Raw genomic sequence first — 22,428 nt, 5'->3', positions numbered from 1 at the left:
AGTAGACAGTATAATTGAATTGCTCCCCATGTGCTTAAACATATGTTATGTGTGTGTTTTTTTTTCGCAGAGGGATTAAATGTTTCATTTTTTTTATCTGACAATAGATAAGATATACAGCTTCAGCCGTCTCCTCATCCTCCACTTCACTCCTTTTGTCCGTCCCTCTTCTCTTGAGCATGTTATCTACTTGTTTTTTTTTCCCTTATCTCTTGACGCACTGGGACACACTTACACAGAAAGACACACATACACGCAGTGTACAGTCAGTCTTTTGTCTTGCCACATGAAAGCTGCTACCTGAACAGGAAGGAGGAGGTACGGTGACAACAGGCAAAAGACAGGGAGGAAAATAGGAAGCTGGGCTAAGGAGTGAAACTGATGAAGAAATTTTACCTTTATAAAAAAAAAAACCTTAAGATCTACTATCATCTAATGTGTCTGGGAAGTAAAACATTAAAGATATTAAAAGGAGAGGGAGAAGAAAGTGAGAGATGGAAGGCAGGGGGAGAAAGAGGAGAATGAAGGATTGAGAAGAGGCTGGGAACTTGAAATCAATGGACTCATTGTTAACAAGAGTCGACCCCCCGACCCCCTACACACACACACACACACACACACACACATACACACAATCACACACACCTACGCTAGACCTTCAACCGCCCTCCATACGTCACTGCAACTGCTACGAGTATCTGTTTATGTGTTGGGTACTGAATCTATCAACCACCCTGGATTTCAGTTAGGAGCGCCAAACAGATGCTTGTGGGAAGTTCTGCCCAGGGCACACTGAGTTCACTTCTCCAAAGCTCTTCATAAAAAGCTCATTACTGAAATGTAGGGGTGAAGTCAGGTCATTTGGGACATTGGGTTAAATGGGACATATAAGGTTTTACATCTTGGGCTCTTTAGATATAAGAGCTAAGCCGATAAGGGTATAACACCAAAAATGGTTGTATGTTGCATTTTGTTAGCTGTTTGACTTTTAATCAAAACATTTTGACGTTAAACTGTGATTTTTATGGGAAAGGGTTTTGAGCATAGATTTTACATAAAGCTGGACAAAGCCTCCGTGACGTCAACCACAGGTTTCTGAAGAGCGGTTTTGAAGCTCAGAGTGAGCTGCTGCACCGTCGCCATCTTGCAGGTACCTGACTCCGCTGAAAAGGGGCGCGTGTGGAGCTGAGACTTTGGAGCATGCCAGTTAAACGAGTGAGTCATTTTAACATGGTAGTCTATGGGGATTGACTCACTTTTGGAGCCAGACTTTAGTCGTCATTTGAAAAACTTTCCGTGTTGGCTTTATCATTCAGCCTTGGAGGAAGAAGCAGAAATCCATAACAAGTTTTCAAACACTGAAGGTAGTCTTCTGAGTTTTAGGTGGTTTCCTTGGTAATTTATAAAGAAGTGCCCCAAATTACTATTTCACCCTCGTTGAATCATATTGGCTCTTCATTAGTACATTGAGAGTTATCTGTGTTTAAAAGAGATTTTTTAATACACCCAATATTTGAAATACAAATTTGAAAAGTTTTTCTACTCACAAGAAGGGAGCATCTTTAGTCAAGTGTCCATCCAAATGTGTCACGAGTTTTAACCACATTTTCAGGAAATCTGAAGAATAAAGGAGAATTAATGCAAATTTCCATCCTATACTGTTGAGTGAAGTCTGGGCGTTGGTCACATCACTTCTCCAGTCTCTGCCATTAAAGCATTGCAGTGGAAGTGGGTACAATTAGATAATGTAATTAAACAGTGTCAGTCAAACCTCAAATGATCCAAAACCATGAGGAAAACACAATGGAATTAAGGCATTTCTCTTTCATGTATTTCATTTACATTTCTGAATCGGTCCAGACAGATGGGATTTTGTCTCTTCAGTGGAGTCGAAGTCATTTAAGTCACATGCATCATTAATGTCAAGATTCAGTTACTAAGCCTTTTCCCATTGCACTTGGTTAGATTTTGCTTTTATCTGTACACAGAAATTTCCACCTCAGACAAATGTAAGAAACGGTTTTGTGCGATTTCTAACATTCAAATTGCATAAAAACTGATTGTGCTTATATCACAATTTCAAACATAAAAACAGTCCAGTAATTTATTTTGTGTGATTTACATATGTTAAAGAAATAAATTAATAGAATAAAATGACCTGCTAAATATTTGCACTTTGCTCTTACTTAAAATTTAAGTAAGCAGAAATTACAATGATCATGTTCATTTCACATATCCTCTTACATTGATGATACTTTCCTCGTTGTTAATGCACCACAACTAAATGAATATACAAGAAACAGTGTTATTAAAAGAGACGGGCTTGTTATTCTCTCCTCTCTCCATTTAAAACCTATAATGTGTAGGATTTAAACATTTTTGTCTCTGGCGACTCCTAGTGGTATGAAAAAAAAAAAGCCTAAGAATCTGAGGTCACTGTAATGAATGGGGTAGTGACTGACTGTTAGAGATCGCGCAGCACCGCCCGGCGAACCTATTGGCACACACCTGCACCTGGAGACGTTGTTTCGCTCTCGTGTCAAGAGCCACTGTCGCTGTTCGCCCTGAGCTTTATCGGATTGTTATTTTCTGTTATTGTTTATTATCAACAGCCAGAGGTTTTGTTTTTTACAGTCGTTCCACCTGGATCTGACCAAGCCTACAAGCTCTCACAGAGACCGGTGTGGTGTTTGACTGGACTGGACAGTTGAGATTTATTAGGCTGCATTATAATTCTTTATTTGTTATAAATGAGGGTGATTTTAGATGTTGCTTGCTGTTTACAGCCTATAGGTGACTATTTACAAAACCGAGGTCTAGTTTCTACTCTCAAAATAAAGTTCGTGAAGTGGCTGCGTCATGAGTGGACATGCTGACAGATGTGCCATATACCATATACCATCAGACCCCCCCTCGCTCAGGTCCTGAGAAAGTCAAAAAACCTCTTGAACATTAAATATTCTTCTTGTTTTTCCTCTCCATTTCTTTCCGTTTCTTTTCAGTTTCTGCTGGTACTTGCTCTCTTTCTTTCTCTCTCTCTCTCTCTGTCTCTCTCTCTTTCTCTAGCTCTCTTCCTCCCTCTTGCTGTCGCTCGAGATCCGCATATAAAAATGTAATATTAAATGAAAACAATAACAAGTGGGAAAAAAACTACATGCGCAAAAACCACGAAATGGAAATATTGTTATAATTCCTATGTACACAGCTGGACAAAGCTGACAGTGGTCCATAAGACAGCGGTCTATATGACAGCGGTCTATATGACAGCGGTCTATAAGACAGCGGTCTATATGACAGCGGTCTATAAGACAGCGGTCTATATGACAGCGGTCTATATGACAGCGGTCTATAAGACAGCGGTCTATATGACAGCGGTCTATAAGACAGCGGTCTATATGACAGCGGTCTATATGACAGCGGTCTATAAGACAGCGGTCTATATGACAGCGGTCTATATGACAGCGGTTCATATGACCACTTTGGCGATCAGAGGAATAAATGCTCAGAAATCTTGTTTTTTTATTCTAATACCTTCTAGGCTTCAGAAAACATCAAAAACATATTTAGGAAAAGTCATGGAGTGAGAGACCTGTAGTTTTCATTTAAACAAAGTTATTTACATAATAAAAACTCAAGCAGTCTGTAAGACTGTCTTGGCTGTGCTAGAGTTTACTTTCAATTTGCAAAATTGATATTACAGAGGTACAGGCTTTTAATTTGAAAGCAGTAAGCAAAATTAATTGTGTTGATAAAAGATGTGAATGGGACCTTTAATGGTATTTTGTGACAGAGAATTGTAGCCTACGATAATAATTTTTTTATTTTTTGTTTTGAAATTGGTCTGAAATCTAATCTAAGGTACAGCAGCAGTATAAAACTCACTCACATGTGAACTTCAGAAGTCTGCAGATGACCTGTGTCTGACCTGGACACACCAGCCAACACTGATCAATATATGTGAAAACCCTGCGATGTGTCCATCTGTGTTGGTTTGTCCTTGAACTTGACACCACACCCCCAACCTCTTCCCAGGGTGTTGCTTCTGGCTGGCCGTGTTCTCACCCTGACCCCCCACTCACAAGTACATACATGGATCAGTGGTGTTTCTGTTGCAAAAAAAAAAAAAAAAAAAAAGAGGATGATGAAATTATATCTGCCTCACGAAGGCACCCCCCCCCCCCTCCTTACACGTCCTCTCACCATTGTCTTTTCATCTCTTTCCTTTTACATCACATGTTTCCTCTCTGTCTCTTTTATTTTATTTTCTGGTGGTTTGCGCTTCCCTACCTCACTTCTCCATCTGCAGATCCTCGTGTCAGTGTGTTGCTCCCTCACGGACAAGGCCATCCCTGCAACCCTTTTTTTCCTTCTTTTTTGTTATCCCTCTCTCTTTTTTAATCTGAGAGGAGAGAGGGGGATTAGGTGGGAGAAGGGGAAAGGTAGGAAACAGAGAGAGCGAGAGAGAGAGATTATCCCAGCAGATTTGCACTTGTGAACTCACTGAAACTCAGGTCAGATAATGTGGGAGTTATATGAACAGAACGAGAGAAAGAATGAGGAAGAGCAGTAAGACAAACAGCAGTGGGAGAGGGAGAGGGGGTGGGGGGGTATTAACAAAGAAAGAAATGGATGGATTATTTCAGATGAGCACTGTAACTTTGACTTGATTATTCTGCTGAAACGAGAACAGCTGGGACAGATGGACAGAGAACCTAAGGTAGGCCACAGACTGAAAGCTAATACAGTATACAAGTTACTTCCTTTCAACAATCCATACTTCCTGAAGGAATCTAGAGATCAAAGCTTTAGTGTTTACATATGATGTCTCGTCTACTAAATTTGATTAAAAAGTCAGCACAAGCTGCTCTGGAGCTGAGTTGCAGTTGTCAATTCATGTAATGTGTAATATTACATGAATTGACAACGTTAATTTACTTTCGAGTTAGAGAACTTTTTAATGCAGGCAGATCTGGGACTTAAGGTGCTAGATATGAGTCTGAGTACGATTCTCTCAGAAACAACATCCAGTCCTCCATCCTGAACATCCATCAACCCTCTGCTACCACCCAGAGGAGTGCCTCCTGAAATAGCGCCCTCCACCGCGGCAGGTGTACCCGACCTCGATTGTCATGGTTACAATAAAAAACATGATGACTGTACCGACAGCAGCGTACCTACCTTTGTCGCCAGGGTTACTGTAATAACGATCATGGCTTGGTTGGGTTTAGGAAAAGATTGTGCTTTGGATTAGAATAAGTCCTCCTGTACAAAACGAGCCCACAGTTCGTCTGTACAGCTGGTTGCTAACCCATAGTTAGGTTTTGTTGCTAGGCGACATCTAGTGGTCGTAGTAATGATGACAGGAGCAAAGGGAACGTGCGGTGACGTAGTATAAAGAGAGACAAAGTCCACATGAGGAGGAGGTTGTGGTGGATGGATGAGTATGACACAGGAGAGCGCTGTTTGATTCCAGTGTGAAACCATTAGATATTTTTGTAACCATGACAACAAAGATCCTGTAATGTTGTACTTAGTACTTATTTTACCCCAAATCACCATCTTATCCTGAACCTAACCAAGCCATGAACATTATTATAGTAACCATGGTGACGAAGGTAGGTACAGTCTGCGTGTTTATTATTGTAACCATGATAACAGAGGCCCGGTACACCTGCCGCCGTAAGGGCGCTATTTCAGGAGACACTGCTACGAGTCGTATGAGAGGGTTGAAAGGAAATGTGGTTGGTTAGGTTGGAGGAGCTGTTGGTACTGGCTCCTCTATAGGCTCTTCAATAGGAGAACAATAAAGCTGTGCTGTGACAACAATTTACACATAAATGTTTTGTGTGTGTGTGTGTGTGTGTGTGTGTATGTGTGTATGAGTAGTGAATTACTCAGTTGACTTTATGAAAAGGGTTTGAAAAACCACAATAAAGGTATTAGAGACTCAAATGTTTTTCTCTTTGTGTAACTAAAGCCGCATTTCGACGTACCTTTTAGTTCCAGGTACTTTTCTTCAGGAACTAAAAGGGTCCTGTGGCCCATTGTTGTCTACGTTTCCACCGCGGCCTAAAGTCCTTGAAAGATTATGCAAAATTATTACTTGACATTACATTATTCACAGCACTTTGAGGACATAACATGAATGAAAATTGCGTCCGCATCATTTTATTTTCAAATACAGGACGATCCCGTATTATACGGGACGAGCGGCAACCCTAGCCACTGTTGTGGTCCTTTATTTTTTTGAAGGTTCACTCAACCCCTCCATGCCCTGATCTCTATCTCTCTCTCTCTCTCTCTCTCTCTCTCTCTCCCTCACACACTCACACATACATACATGCATATTGACGACGAACCAGTCTGTTGGATTGGCTAAACACGTACCTGTTTTTTGCATGTGAAGCGGGGTGTGAGATCTGATGACTGGACATACATATTAAATCCAGCTGTGAACTGACCACTTGCGATCAGATAACAGATGAATGCAAATGCAGGTCTGAACAGGGCCAACATTACAGACGTCCTGATGGCTCATTTTAAGGTTTCTTAGTACGGGCTGTGTGCAGTAGTAGTTCTTAGCTGTGTGAAGAAGTAATCAAGTTTGTTATAAGTTTCAGATCATGTACTGAAAGTAACAGGCCCGTAACAACCGAACTACGTATTACAGTACAGGCCAGTGCACCTTGGATTCATCGTCAAAAAACAGGAGCATGTTTTTGGATTACATGTATTTACTCTACACTGTAACATTCACTGATGACATTGATTGGCAAATATTTATCTAAGGAATGTGAAGATTTTTGTCTTTATGTTCCTCTTATTCTTGTTTGAAAATTACAGGTGTCACATATTCAATTCATTTCTACATGTTAGAAATAATATATTTGTTGAATTTCAGCAACAGTCAAAACGTAAAAAATATAAATATAAAGAGAACCTTTTAATTTGCAAAATATAAATGTAAAGAACTTGGAGAACGCTGGAACTTTCACGATAGAAATATAAAGAACTTGGAAAACCTTTTAATTTTCAAAAAATAATTTAAACAACTTGTAAAACCTGCAGTAGATTTGGATGGGCTCATTCCCAGTTGTTCAGAGGTGGACACAGGCACTGGCACAGAAGCTGAGCGATGTGTTTCAGCCACTTACCAGTGTCAGTATATCAGGTCAAGTGTATGGTTTATTATGAATATTTTCTCAACTGTTCAGCTCCTGTATTGTTACACACAAACGCATTTCTGTTGGATAGTTGGCCATATTTTGTAGTTGACTTTTGGGGCTGAAAATGGTCAAAGACATTGAATATTAGCAGCTGGTAGCTTTTGCTATTGGCAGCTTCAGCCTGAAACATCACTGTCAGCGGGTAAAAATAATTTAGTCAGACTGTAGTGTATCTGTTATAGTGTGTGTGTGTGTGTGTGTGTGTGTGTGTGTGTATGTGAGTTTGTGTGCAGATGTTCCCAACAAGGAATAAGGGACAAGCATCGCCCAAAGGCCCCTGAGATGGATAGTGCGAGTGGGTGTGCGAGTGTGTGTGCGAGTGCACATGTGCGTATGTATGCACATGTGTGTATATTCCCTTCAGCTGTTTTAAGGGTGACCTCGATGAGACAGCTCTGCCTGTTACACACACACACACAGACATGCACACCCTCCAGGCTGTTGCAAGTGACAGTATCATTGTGAGAGAGCTGAGAAAAATTAAATGATTATCAGTCATCTGGTGACAACGCTGTGGAGGATCTACTTAAAATGATTGTGCTGATGGAGCATTCCGACAGTGCAGGGGCAGAGTCCTTGCCCACTTCTGCAGGTTCCACCTGGGGATCAGTTCCTGGTAGAGGTGCTTCTGGCTCGGTCGTGTGTTCCGATCTGCACAGTTGGCCGAGGTTGTGGTTCCTGCACAGGGGGAGTTGGGATCTTGGGCCACAGTGTAAACCAACCGTGCACTTAATTGTTCTGACGGAGCTTGTTGCTGGCAGGTGAAAAAGTGGCACCATGTGTTGGAGGGGTAACACATCTGTCTGCTGCTGCCCCAGGCCTACAGAGGAGTTTACACTTATAAATGCCACAGTGTAGGAAAATTGGACTTTCTAAATTGGTAATTGGTAAATTTAAGTTTTTAATTTTTATTAATCACTTTTTAACATTATCATCACATAGATCCAAAGATTAAGATATTCATTTTCAGCAGTTTTCCCTCCTTTACCTCCAAATGTTTTTTTTTTGTTTTTTTTAATCTTTTGATGCCACAAAAGATACCTACCAATACCACAGACATTTCTACTGGTGTAAGGACAAGAGATTTAGCAGTACATACTGTCTGCCTTGCAGTGACGATACTAGAGTCCGTTGGGCCCAAAGGTAAAAAATCCTCCTCTATGTGATAAATAATCTGGCACCAATGAAAAATCTGTGAAATCTTCACATTTTTGTAATTTTCACCTTAGTAGAATTTTTTTAATATAAATATAAAAAACTTGGAAAACCTTTTTAATTTTCAAAAATATAAATATGAAGAACAAACCCTGGAATTTTCTTAATACATAATATATAAATATAAATGGCATGAAACCATGCAATTTTCTAACTATGAGTATAAAGTGAAAGACCCTCAGTTCCCTACTGATCAGTGATTGTATAACATAGCTGGTAACACAGCGTCGAGATGTCGTTGCAAATGTCCGTTGGTTGTTTAACTGTCGCCTGTCTTGCCTGTTCACAAGCTGCAGCTTTACAGGGGTAAATGGGTGGAAATAAATGTTTTTGGGTCATTTGTGTAAACTGACCACTTAGAGTTGAATACATATGCAAAGTAATGAAAGAATCAAAGCAGTTTTCTTTTTTAAGTATATTTTTGGTGTCTCATTCCAAGAAAATGTTTCTTTCATTTGTGTGTATGATTTTTACAATAATTCACAGTTTCCTGGGTTTGCAGGGAGGTGGAGCACATTTGTTGAGCAGCAGCATGAGTGAGACTGAAGACAAGTCAGAGCTAATGTTGAATTTGGAGGAAACTATACAACTGTTGAATGTTGACAAATGACAACGACAGATTTAAACAAATTCTTCCGATTTGCTTTCCTCATAAGATGTTTTATTAGTCTTACATTTAATAGCCTTTATTCAACACCCTGTAGAAAAGAGTCCAGCCTGTCTCTCACATTTTCTGATTTGCAGCATAGTCGATGGCAACGCTGTTGATTTTTCATATTTCACTCATCATATAATACATACAGTACCATACTTTGAATGTGAATGACTTGCACCACAGTGTTAACTACATGAATTTGTAGAATACCAAAAATGATATGAGTGAGGCTCTGGATGGAGTCGATGCACAGCTATTCTCATCACCTTTTAATCTTAAATGTATTAAATAGAAATAAATCTACTTGCAGTGTTCCCCAGAAACCTCTCTCTCCCCACATGAATCTGTATTTTACTTTTACCTGAAGGGACACAATGAATTAAAGGCATAATACTGAGAGTTTACTTGCATAAGTCTTATATACTACTCACCAAGTGAATAGCTCAGGGACACAGTTCAGTCAGATTTGTAAGTTCTTCTTTGTGCCTACTTTACTGTCAACGATGGAGCGAAGAAGAGAAAAATAACATGTACAGGGAGCCGGTGTGTGTCAGACTCAAACCCATTAAATCTTAAATACATGACTCTGACCTGATGGTAGACTCTCCCAGGCCCACCTCACCTTTACGTTTTTTTTATTTCCTGTTAAATTCATAACTAAATGCTTTTTCTTTTTTTGTGGAATGATTTTTATTAGAATTGCAAACCATTCATTCTGCCACAGTGCATGATCTGTCTTATTGATTAAGGGAATGACTTTAATAGCACCTTCTCATATAATATGGTGTCAGGTTAACATAAAACATGAAAGCACACACACACACACACACACACAGTCATAAGATATAAAGGCATCTGTGCCCTGTATTAACCACCAGATCCCTCTTTACAGGGCTTCATTTATTATCAATATTCTTACACACACCATTGAATCACTATGTTTTTGTCTTCAAACTTTGTCCTTTCAATAGCTAGAATGAATATTTCATACTTGTAGTAAGGCTTGCTGTTTCTCTTTCTGTTAGAATTAGTTTCTAAAATCTAAGTGAGAGAAAGGAGGAAAAATGGTGGACATTTTCTTTTTTGTTTGTTTTATAAACAGGAGATATCCATTTTGAATATATTTTTGTCATCAAATTGTATTGTATATAATGAGATAGTCCTCCTCTGTTTAATGTTAGTCTCTGTCAAATTAAGATCTTTAATCCAAAGATAACATAATCAGAAAATAATCTTCTTTTGTACATTCATACAGTGTGAAAGAAATTCAAAGATACATACATAAAAAAAGAAAAAAAAAGAAAAAAGAAAACCCTCCTTACCTCAGACAAAGGTCAGGCAGCAGCATGTCTCTATGAGCAGTTTAGATTGAGTACAATACCAGGGGTGGACAGTAACAAAGTAGAGTTACTTGAGTACTGTACTTCAGTATATTTTCCAGTATCTGTTCTTTACTTGAGACTTTCGTTTAGAAACTTCTGACTTTTACTCCACTTCACTTAAAGACAAATATTGTACTTTTGACTCCACTACATTTCTATGAAATACTCTTACTTTGAAGCAGAGCTTTTAGTCAGTGGGACGAATTTTCTGGGTTCATCACAGGAGAAAAAACAATCACTGTCAGTCATGTGTGAACCTGTCAGTGTCCTAACGATGGCGACGTTAGATAAAGATGAGGCAGAAGATTCTTCACCAGAGACCAGGGTCTGATCTGAGGTCTGTGTTTGAAGGTTTACAAATCAAGAAAGATTCATTTACTTAGCTTTGCTGTGTTTACTACGACCAGACTTTATCACTGACTGAAAAAAGAAATAGGAAAACAACAATTGCTCCTTTTGCTGATTCAGTTGTGTTTTTAGTCTTTGTATCATACAGTCTTTTTATTCTACAGGTTCTATAGTCAGTCAGTCAGTCAGTCAGTCAGTCAGTCAGTCAGTCAGTCAGGCAGTCAGTCAGTCAGCAGGTTGTTTCAGAGTCATTATGTTCTGTAAATGTGGATCAATACAACAATGTGTTGATCAACTTTTAAAATTAAGTACTCCAGTACTTTAACTCCAGTAAAATCTGACTGACCAACTTTCACTTGTATTGGAGTGATAATTGACCTGGATGATCTGTACTGTGACTCCAGTCATGGAGCTGTGGACTTTGTCCTTGAGACAATACAAGCATTTAACCTCTCAAGAGAATGCAATCAAACATTACAGCAGGGAGTAGTTGTAGTAATAGCACCATGACTGTGATGAATGCAGTAGTATTGACAGCAGTAGGGATAGGAGACAACTGTCACTGTGAACATTATTGTGTCTTGTGTCTAATTATGCAGGAGCATATGGATGTGTACTGTGGTTTTGAGGCTAATTAAATATTATTTGCTGTTAAAAGTCTGCAAATAAAAAATGACGAGTAAATCAAAAGCGACAAGGTTTCCGACTGTCGGCAGTTAGAGGTTAATTGATACTAAAATAAAAAGCAGTGCTGAACTGTCTCTTTAATCCCTATTAGCTTTTCTTCACTGTTCATTGAAGCACAGTTTTCTTAATTAACAATTTAATTATTGATGAAGCACCTGATCAAGCTCTGTTAATTCACTTATTAACGGGAAAACAACAGCAAACTGATCGTTGCTTTCACTCATCATTCTGTCCTGTGTATTTCTGTTTTCCCTCTCATCCTCCTCTCTCTCTTTTCCTCTCTGTGAAGTGAAAATACCAGACACTCGCTCAACTCAGTGCTTTGTGTTGAATTATTGTTTCTCTAATTTTGATTTAAAAACATGCGGGCTGTTTATCTTTCTTGTATTAAATTTATAATGATGTACATTACATATACTGAAAAGAAAATAATCCTCACAATGCCCCCCTGCTCTGCTTTTCCCTTTTCTGTTTTCATTTTCTTGCTCTTAATCAATCCCTCTCTTTCTCGGTCTGTTTACTCTCTTTGTCCTCTCTGTCCTCAGTGGCTCATCATTCTGCTTCGCTTTGTCTCCTCTCCATCCCACTTCATGCATCTTGTCTTTTGTTTTGAGCCTCAATCCTGTTTCACCTTTTTCTCTGCTTTCCCTCTTTCTATCCATGTTTCTTCATTATTCCTCTGCTCCCAGCATCTCACACATTTCCCTTTTCCTTCATGCAGACTTCATACAATCAGGATTTATCAGTGGTTTATAACTAGTTTATTAATTAGCTTGTTAACACTTCATAAATCATTTATAAGATATAATAACACTAGATAAAAAGGGCAACAGCGACCTGTTGAGCCTTATTGTGAAGTGTGACACACATCATCATTTATTAATGAGTTACTAAGTCTCCCTATTACCAGTTATGAATGGTAGTGACTCATTAGTAAGATTAATGAGTACTAAGCATTAACTTGATCTTGCCAAATAGTGAGTCTGCATCAATGTATGAAAACGTGTTTATAATTGTTTAACAACCAAATTAATGAACTAATTACAAACTATTTATAAATCCTTCACAAGGGTAGACTGATTGTAAAGTGGTACCAGACCTTAGCTTTCCTCACTTTTATATTTCCTATCATCAGATGTAAGAAAGCAGTCGGTCTGTGGTCAGTTACAATGTGTATTTCTCAATCTGCAGTGCCACTGTCACCCATCCCTTGAGTATGATTCTGTGATTGTAGCGATGGCCGAGTGACCGCAGATATGCAAATGTTGTTACTTGCCTGACTCACATATCCCACATCGGCTGTCGATCAGATTTCTGCGTCCAAGAACTGTCAGCAAACTTTCCTGCTCAGCAGTCTCTCTGTCTCTCCTGTCTCTGTGCGCTGTGGTCTGTTTGTTGTGAGCTCACACTTTTTGGAAAAAACTGTAGAGTCAAACAGTGCAAATTTCAGGAGGAGTTTCCAAGGATATATCATTACTTCACTTACCTACTGCCCGTGCTGTCTGCTGACATGTAGGGCAGCAACAAAGGATCGCCACCTCTGTTTGTTCCAGGCCAGTGTCTTTCTAGTTTTTTTTTTTTCTTTACTTACAAATATTGAGCTAAACCCAAATACATTTAATAAGTGATTTCAAATAATCCTGTTGCTCTACTATGGGGCCTTAGGTTATGTAAAGCGGAGCTCCCTAAGCTAGTACCAGCACATTACTCTGAAGAAGAACATGTGGTAAATGAATGATTAGGGTCACTAGTACTCCAGAATAGCTTTACTCCTCATCCTGCTGTTATTAAAAATAAGATTATACATAATGGGATTAAAGACAATCTCAGTCCAGACTGTTCTGGTCTGAGGTTCCCCAAACTACTGTATGCTATCAGAGAAGGGGCGTCCCGTTCTATCTTCCAGAATCTCTTGAAGACTCATCTGCTCCAAGAGCACCCCCTCTCTTAACACCTCTAACACCCTACATGCCTAACAAGCACTTACTATGCACTTCTTTACCTGATCACTTCGCACTTATTGAATAGATGTAGTACTTAGTACTTAAACCAAGGTCTCCTACTGCACGGAAGCTTCAGTGATGTTTCTCAGTTGTAAGACTTTGGATAAAAGCGTCTGATAAATGAACAAATTTAAAAAATATGAATGCAATTCTCAGTGGTACAAGATTTAGTTAAAAACTGTAGAAGGGAATGCAAAAAGTGAATACTCTGGACCAACCAAACAAACAAACCCACACATTAATAATGCATACACACACACACACACACACACACACACACACACACACACACACACGCATGTATGTCCAGAAGGTAGGGGATTTAAGGCTCAGTGTCTCAGATTAAGTTGATGGCTTATAAGGCTGTCTGACCACTGCTGGCTGCCCCCCCCCCCGCCCCGCCCCAGCCTTGTTCAGCCTCTCTTTATGTTTTACACTCTCTTCACACTTTACTTCACTTTTCTTATCTGTGACTGAGCTCAGGACTCAATATTGAATAATGTATATATGATCTGTTGTCAAGAAAGTCAAAAATCATATTGTGTGACACCTGTGTTTTTTTTTAGACCAAGGTACGTTTTAATGATTTCATTTTTTTACCTTGAACCAAATTTTCTCTTCATTTTAATAGGGACATCATCTATGCAGTTAAACATTTGTTATAGATAACAAATGGGCTTGTAAATAAAGCCTTGCTTTTTTATTTGCACCTCCTACATGTGTCAGAGAAAAGCATGATAAAAACTGAGGCTGGTGATGCATGTCTCAATTTTCAGTGAAACTGGGAAAAAAAACTGTTTTTGCACATTTTCTCATCAGGAGGAAAAATTAAGTGTGGCAGGTGGTTACCCTTCAAGCTTGGTCACATATTGTATAAAACTGTGAAATGCCTGTATCATTACAGCCCCGGTCTTTTTGATCTGTGCATCACATTGTACAGACAGCATCACTTGCTCTCCTGTTTTCATTTGTGCAAATAAGATATGAAGGAATATAAATGCTTTCCAGGATAGAGCAATTCCATTTCTATTCCCCTTTTACCAACAGCTCCTCCAACCTGAACAACCACACAGGTCACTTTTTTCAACCCTCTGATGCGACCGATAGAAGTGTCTCCTGAAATAGCACCCCTACGGCATCAGGTGTACCGGATCTTGGTTGTCAAGGTTACAGTAATAAACATGCAGACTGTACCGACAACGGCGCACCTACCTTTGCTGCCATGGTTACTATAATAACGGTCATGGCTTGGTTAGGTTTAGGAAAAGATGGTGATTTGGGTTAAAAATAGGTACTTCATCAACATTACATGGTCTTTGTTGTCATGGTTACAATATAAACAACTAATTTCACATGGGAATCGAACAGCGCTCTCCTGTGTCATATTCATCCATCCACCACGACCTCCTCCTGACGTGGACTTTGTGTCTCTTTATACTACGTCACCGCACTTCTCCCTTTGCTCCTGTCATAACTACTACGACCACTAGATGTCACCTAGCAACAAAACCTAACTATAGGTCATAATAACCTGCTGCACAGACGACTCATTGGTTGTGTTGTGCCTTTATTCCGTCTCACCACCAAGGTACAAACACGGAATTGCGGGGGGCCATTGATGTTCGTCTTTTCCAGAGCCGGATCAACATCTGTGTCGTGTTGTACGTTACGCCTCTGATTCTGGAATGTTATCTAAAATCACACTCTGGGGCGACATTAGTCTGGTTTTGTTTTGTTTCAGTGTGAAGAAGCAACCCATAACGATGGGTATTCTTAACGACAAAATGATTTGATGCGATCTCTGTTTCAAAGTGGCGAGTGTTCCCTGGGTCAGCTGCTTCGGGGAGTGGGGGAGGTAGGGGAAACGGGGTATGAAAGTAGTTGACTTGTTTCCTCAGTTTTGGAGGGTTCATTTTCGAAACTACATTTAGTCTTGGAACAGCGCTGCTGACATCTTAAAGACTAAAGGTTAAAGTGAGGGATAAAACAGGAAACTGTCAAGTTTAACAATGAGGTGACAGTTCATTTGCATTCATAAGAACGCTTTACATGATACATTGAGAGTATTTAAAAGTTAAGTGTTCCAGCATCAAATCACATGCCTCCATGAAAACCTTTATTCAGTCGGCTTGGTAACTACATTAAATGTATGAATTAAGAATCAATTTATTTTAAGCTTTAATGAACCAAATGAATAGAAGCACAGCATGATATTAAAGCCTTGTTGTTAATTAAATAAACCTGCAAATCAATATTTCTTTCTAACCTGATATGAATGTCCCTCTTTGTCCCTCTGTGTGATCATCTTTATGAAGACACTGGACGTGCAAGACTCACAGTGTCTCTTTTAACCTGTCCTCACCAAACCCAGAGTGTCTATTTTATATATTTTTTTAAACGCAGGTAAACCCACTAAAATACTGTAGGGGATTGACTCCTTTCCCACTGTCTGCAGATGTGTTTGTCTTGTTTTTTGTTTCTTAATTTTTATTTTTTTTCAGGTGTGTCACGATTGACATAACTAACGCCCCAGAAAACAGGGTCAGTAAACAGTAGAAAGCAGCGTGGAGGCCAGTGACTGTCTTTGACTCATAGCATTGCACTGGAAAAGGGGCGTGTCCTGCCAGGTGTCATGTTTCCGTTCCTGCCGCTCGTGGCCGGTGCTGATAAATACCTGACCAGACAATCGAATGGATTTTTGTCAACCCAGCCCTACTGTTGTTGTTGATTATTATTATTACACTGATGTCACTGTAGGATGAGGTTTAGTTGTTGCAACTCTCAGTCTTTGTCTTTGTCCTCTTTTGTCTCTGTGTGTTTGCAGGTGGAGTCCAACAACCCTTCACTCTCTCCGTCTGACTCTCTCTCTCTGCCTTCACCCTCTGCCTGCGTGTGTGTGTCTTTCTTTCTGTGTGTGCAGCTGTACAGCAGCATGCCTGTATGTTTGCCACCAGCACAAGCAGAAGCATTATGGAAGTGAAAGAGCGACGTCCATACTGCTCACTCACCAAGGGCCGTAAGGACAAGGAGGGGCCGTATACTGGTGAGACATTCAGCCTGTCTTTTATTTTGCTCCCGTCTTTGTTTCTCCATTAATTCATCAGTTGAGTCAGTCAGTCAGTAAATCATCCCATTTCCATTCAGAGATCATTAGTTGGCCTTAAAATTTTATATTAATAATATTTTATATTACAGTGCAATATCTTTTGATTACTGCTGCTGTGATTACGATAAGAGCCTCCCATTGATTAGAGACGTTTACAGACCACTTCTCTGTTTCTAAATTCATCCACCAGACTTCCCACCGTTGTGCATGCACACAGTTTGTGTGCAATGAGGGATTGTTGCCAACATTTTTTAAAGTCTTGAGAGAACTCATTCTTTGCTTTTACCTTAAAACTAAGTGATTAGATTAGGTTAGTTTTCAATTCCAGTTCAAAGTTAGAGAAAAATTCCTCGAGCATTGGTCCAGGACATCATGATGTCATAATGACTAACTTACATTATGATTACCAGTAGTTGTATCAGTGTCTGTATGTCAAATCACAAAACAACCCCTGTGTACAGTCTGAAAACACACAATGCTTATCAGAATGCACAGATTTGATTGGCTGAGTAGTGTCACGTGAGATGATTTACAACACAATTGGCCCCTGAGTTCCCTTCATGCAGAAAAGGTTCTGGATGGTTTTTCTGTGCCTGAGGCTGTTCTGCACAGCTCCCCTCACCGTGCATCAGCAGCTTCTTGTCAGATGTTCTGACGGTTTGGTTATGAGAGGCACAGGCCGCACAGCTTTTTGGAGACACACATGGCTCCACATCTGGAGGTGATCAGAGTCCGCAGGCTCTCCTGCACCGACTGAGAGTTACAGAGAGACGATTCTTTTTAAAGACCCCGTCAAGACGGAACTTAGGGCCACAAGTCCAACGTCATTGAAACCTCCGGGGCATGTTGTTCTTTTAAGTCGTCCAGGAGGAGAGAGCGAGAAGATCTTCCGCATCTGATTTATAGACTGCTGAGTCCAGCCCACTGAGGTTTCTCACTCTGCATTCTTCTCCGTTCTTTGTGCTTTCCATTCTGCTAGTTTGTGCTTGCTCCTCCAGGACCTGGAAATTGATCGAGGTCTGTGTCTCAGAAGAGACGAGGAGTGAGGAGGGAGGAGGCTCATAGAGGAGCTCAGAGCAAGGACTCACTAGTGTTTCCTGCATGAGTCTGGTTATTGATTGGTCACCTGATGGAATGAGACAGGGGTGGAAAGCAGCTTTACTATAATGTTAATAACATTGCATTTGTAATACTGTAAGCAAAACACCTCTCGAAACTGTAATGGCAGTACTAGCAGTGACTGTGCTGTCATTACTGTTTATTTATAAAATGAAAAAAATATTACATGTGTAGAACTTGAATAATGAATGAATCATGAAATCCTCCTTTGCAGCTCAAAAGACTTTTTCTTCATCTTTTCTTCATCTTGACTCATTCACAAAAAACATACACAGCACCCGACTAATGCAGCCACGTAGTCATGATTATTATTAGTCCTCTAATGTCAGACTCTGCCAATGGTCTTTCATAAACTTTTCAAGCAATGATTTTATTCAGAATATTTACTGTGGTTTTTACTTCACTCCATCTTCTCTGTTTTGTTCTTTCAATAATGAACAAAGTTTAATTTGTGTTATTTCTATCAGTCACATTCTATGACACCCTGCACCCTGCATATATCTCCATGAAGTATTGCAGCAGCAGTCGAACAAAATGTGGCTGTGTTTGTTTTATTGTGTGCGTGTGTGCGTGTGTGCGTGTGCGTGCGTGCGTGCGTGCGTGCGTGTATGTCTACCTCTCTTTAAAAATCTTTTTTAAAACCCATTTGTACAGGCTGATTCTATTTGTTGTTTTAATGAGACTTATTCCTGTTATTTATCTTTTAATTTTCAATATACTGATTTATATAATTTTATGCAATTTTATGGTTGAAAAGTATTATATAAATAAAGTTTATTATAATAATAAATTATTATTATTATTATTATTATTATTATTATTATTATTATTATTATTATGCTAGGTTCATCAGGGGACAGTGAAGACTGTGCTATTGGCTCTCAAGGACTCCGGGTCCCCACTCAGAAGTCCTACTCCTCCAGTGAAACACTGAAGGCCTTTGACCAGCACCAAGACCAGACCAGGTTAGAACTAGGATTACATACATTTTAATGTTCCATTTTGTCTAACCCAATGGATAATATTAAACTTGTGTTATAGATATGTAATGCACCAGAACATGTCATCAAATGATCATCATGATTTAAGCTGGAGCAGGTTTGGGTCCAGTCATATCTCTGCTGATCATTCCACAGAGGAACTGGTAGCTACAGTTTCTGTTCTCTTGTGAGGATTGAAATAATGACTTACTATTTTAAATTCCCATGTGCTCACTTACTATACTGAACACACCCCTGTAGACAGCAGACATGCATTTCTGTAGACAAGCTACCTTTAGACTTTGATGTCATCACAACATGTCATCTTGATTGACAGTTTTAGATTATTCAGTAGTTTGTTGCTGGAGCTACAGTAGCAATTAAAACGTATTGTATATGTGTGACTGAGCCACCTCATGTCTGCTTTCATCTCAGTGAATGAACATCAATTTTAGCAGAATGTTACATTTTCTAACAGAAACCCTTGATCATCCAATGAAAATCAGTGGCTGTCCTTCCTTGTAGTAACACAACTGACAACTTTTGTCCTGGGTTGTTGACAGGTTACTGTACGGAACGACCAAGGGACACAAGGACATGGTTCACCGTGAACAGGATGATTACAGCAGACAAGGTGAGAGTCTACACACACATACAGTTCACAGGCACATACGCTGCCCTCACACACTTAAAACAACAAGACTCAGATCTATTTATGTTGAACTGAACTGGTATTCTGTTCATAAAGGTACATTTCTTCTCTCTTCCTGTTACACGATTACACAAAAAACAGCAGGGTACAATCACACATGTAACAAATATGATCCAATTACAGTTACTGTGTTACTTTTGGAGTTTCTTTAATGTATGATTATTATTATAGCTACATTACTATCATACTACTTAGTAATCATTACTATAAAGACACGACTGCTAGAACTCACGCACACACACACTCACAAACCACACCGCACTAATCTCCACTCCCTGGCTCTTCTCATACAACACCACATACATCAGCACAACAGCTTCAAAATATCATGTGTACGTTTGCCCATTATTGATATCACATTTATGCACTTGTCTTCTGTGTCATCCGATGTGTATGTTTGTTTTTTTTTTGGTTTTTTTTGGCTTGTCACAGTATTTCACCCATGAGCTATATGTTAAAACCTGTCTACTACTACTAATTTTTCGTTGTTTGTTGTCACATTATTTATTAATTGATGAATTTAAAAAAAGACATACATTTGAACATAATGTAAATCCTGATTTGCTATATATAAATATATCTAGCTAAAGTTTTAGTACTTGTTCATGTATTCGTTCACAACTTTGTGGATTTATATTTGGATGAAACGTGTTTAACACATGAATGGTCCTAGATGAGATAGACAGAGATGGTAAAGGTGTGTTAAACGTGAAGGTGTGTTAGGCTTTGATGAACCACTGACACAGTGACCGTCAAAAACGTCTTGTGAAATAGAGAGGTGGGTAAAAATAGCACATTAAAAGAAAAAAATGCTTTCACTACAGATTGCTTCCATTGTTCTCCAACTCCAATTAACACGGCATCAATATTTGAGAAATGAAAAATTCATAATTACTCAATCATCTTATCACCTTCGTTTTCACTGCTGGCCTAATTGGAGCTAATTTAAAATTAATATAACTTTTAATTGAACGGCAGCACTCGTTATCTCTTGTTGTGCCATTAATTACAGAAAGCTTTTATAATATCCCTTTTCATTTGCTGATTAAAGATGAAGAGGCACATACTCAGATTTTACCGATAATTTGTTTGTCTTCTTTTCATTTATATTTTAAAGGATTATTACACATTATTTGAACCTGATTTCAGCCCATTTCCATTCGACGTGAAAGAGTTACTCCTGATGATTTATTCAATTTAATGGGAAAAGTATTCAGAATGTGTAATCCACTCATGAAACACTTTCCAAATGTTACAGGAAAATGGAAATGAAGATACAGAAGCCACTTTTAAACACGCACACATGGTCTTTTTTTTATTCTTACAAAAAACATTCCATCAGATGTAATTACCAAAAGGCCTGCAGCCCTGCATCCATTAAGCATCTCTCATTATATTGTGAGTATATGATGCTAACAAGTGACAAATAAAACTACTGGCACTTTAAAGCAAATCTCTTTTTTCCAGGCAGATATTTAACACATATTTCTTGCCGCATTGCATCTTCTTTCTGTTGTGAATTCACACTTTGCATTTGCATCATTTATTTTTACGTATTCAAAATAATCACAGCATTCTTACACTCAATTACACTACATTCTCCTATTTCTCAATAGGAACCACACTATGGTAATTACTGCCATGAACAATATACTGGAGTTACAAAAGAAAAAAAGGGTTTAAAAACTGTGGTTATTTATTATTTTCATCTTCCAGCTTTGTTCATATAGACCACCTCATTTCATTCATGAATGCATGTGTTTTATAGAATTAAATCAAAATGTCTCTTTAGATTAACATCTCTCCATTCATAACCAATGTTGTATAAATTCATTCTGTGTCATTAAGCAGCCAGAGTCTCATCCCATATACAAATATATGATATGTACATATATTGAATTTCCATACATGACATAAATATACATATAAAATAAAAGGACATAATGTAAAAATTCTATATCAAACCTGTTAGAAATTGGAACAGTTTCATACATTGACATACATGTCTAGCCAAGAAAAATATGCATATTTAACAATGTATGTATATCGTCCAGTAGTGTCCAAAAGTCTGAGACCACTTCCCCAGAATGTGGAAAATAGACATGTTTAAATCAATTTGCATATATAAATTAAATATATATTGCTAACATATATGGTTGCAACATGTTACAGCATATAAAGATTCACATAGATATTTTTAATAAATGTACATTTACAAATTGCTGTGGTTATGCCATATATGAGTGTGAGATATCTGTGTCTCTGTTCATTATGAAAATGTTCAACTTTTGAGGAAAAAAAAACATATTATTTTTTCAGAAGAAAATTCCCTCATTTACTTGTGTTTTTTTTCTAATTAATGATTCCTATATGAGTATGTCAATATGTTATTTGATTTCAATCTGGACAAATGATTAAATTCATGATATTATAGATGTACATCCAAACATGAGCTGCAAGACATTTTCAGTTTATTCTTTAACAGCCTCCAGACTTGAGGTTCTTGTTCTCTGTCTCTTCTCCTGTAATGATTAAATGGGATTTAAGAGACCTTGTCAATAAGTGTTCACCTTCTCTGTCTGGTTTCCTGGGTTTCTGTCACTAGAATTTTACAACCAAATAATATTTGTATGTTTTTCAGTCAGGCTCTCTGTTCAGGACACGGCCACTTTCTTTCCCTACTGAGAATCTTCTTTGTTACATACTTACCCACACACACTCTGAAATACACGACTAAGTGTGTCTGTGGTGGTAATGTTTTTATATAAGTATGACATTTAGTCAGTTAATTAAGAAAATAAATGGAGCTATTTTGATCATTGATAAGTCTAAGTCCTTTATCATGCAGAAATGCCAAATATTCTGTGGTTCCAGCGTCACAAATGTGAGGATTTGTTGAGTATAATTTTGTGTCTGTATGACTTTTTTATGTATAAATCAGTTATTTCAACATCGTAGAATCAGTTGAGTCGTTTTTCATTCTGCTAAAGGAGAT

The 22,428-nt window shown here is 38.6% G+C and overlaps 1 protein-coding gene across 1 annotated transcript in view; it reads left to right on the top strand.

The window, feature by feature from the left end:
* Positions 1-16,486: 16,486 nt before the first annotated feature.
* The window catches only part of LOC111230447 (teneurin-3), a 251,188-nt gene continuing 245,246 nt past the window's right edge, over positions 16,487-22,428 (top strand). Inside the window, exons 1-3 of the mRNA XM_022757188.1 lie at positions 16,487-16,559; positions 18,586-18,706; positions 19,285-19,355. Coding sequence (XP_022612909.1) covers positions 16,487-16,559; positions 18,586-18,706; positions 19,285-19,355 — 265 coding nt within the window. The remainder of the gene's footprint in view (positions 16,560-18,585; positions 18,707-19,284; positions 19,356-22,428) is intronic.

The sequence above is a fragment of the Seriola dumerili genome, unplaced genomic scaffold, assembly GCF_002260705.1.
Source record: "Seriola dumerili isolate Sdu_G_001 unplaced genomic scaffold, Sdu_1.0 BDQW01000267.1, whole genome shotgun sequence".
Lineage (NCBI taxonomy): Eukaryota > Metazoa > Chordata > Actinopteri > Carangiformes > Carangidae > Seriola > Seriola dumerili.
Note: the sequence above shows the minus strand (reverse complement) of the source record. Positions and strands in the feature narration are given on the sequence as shown.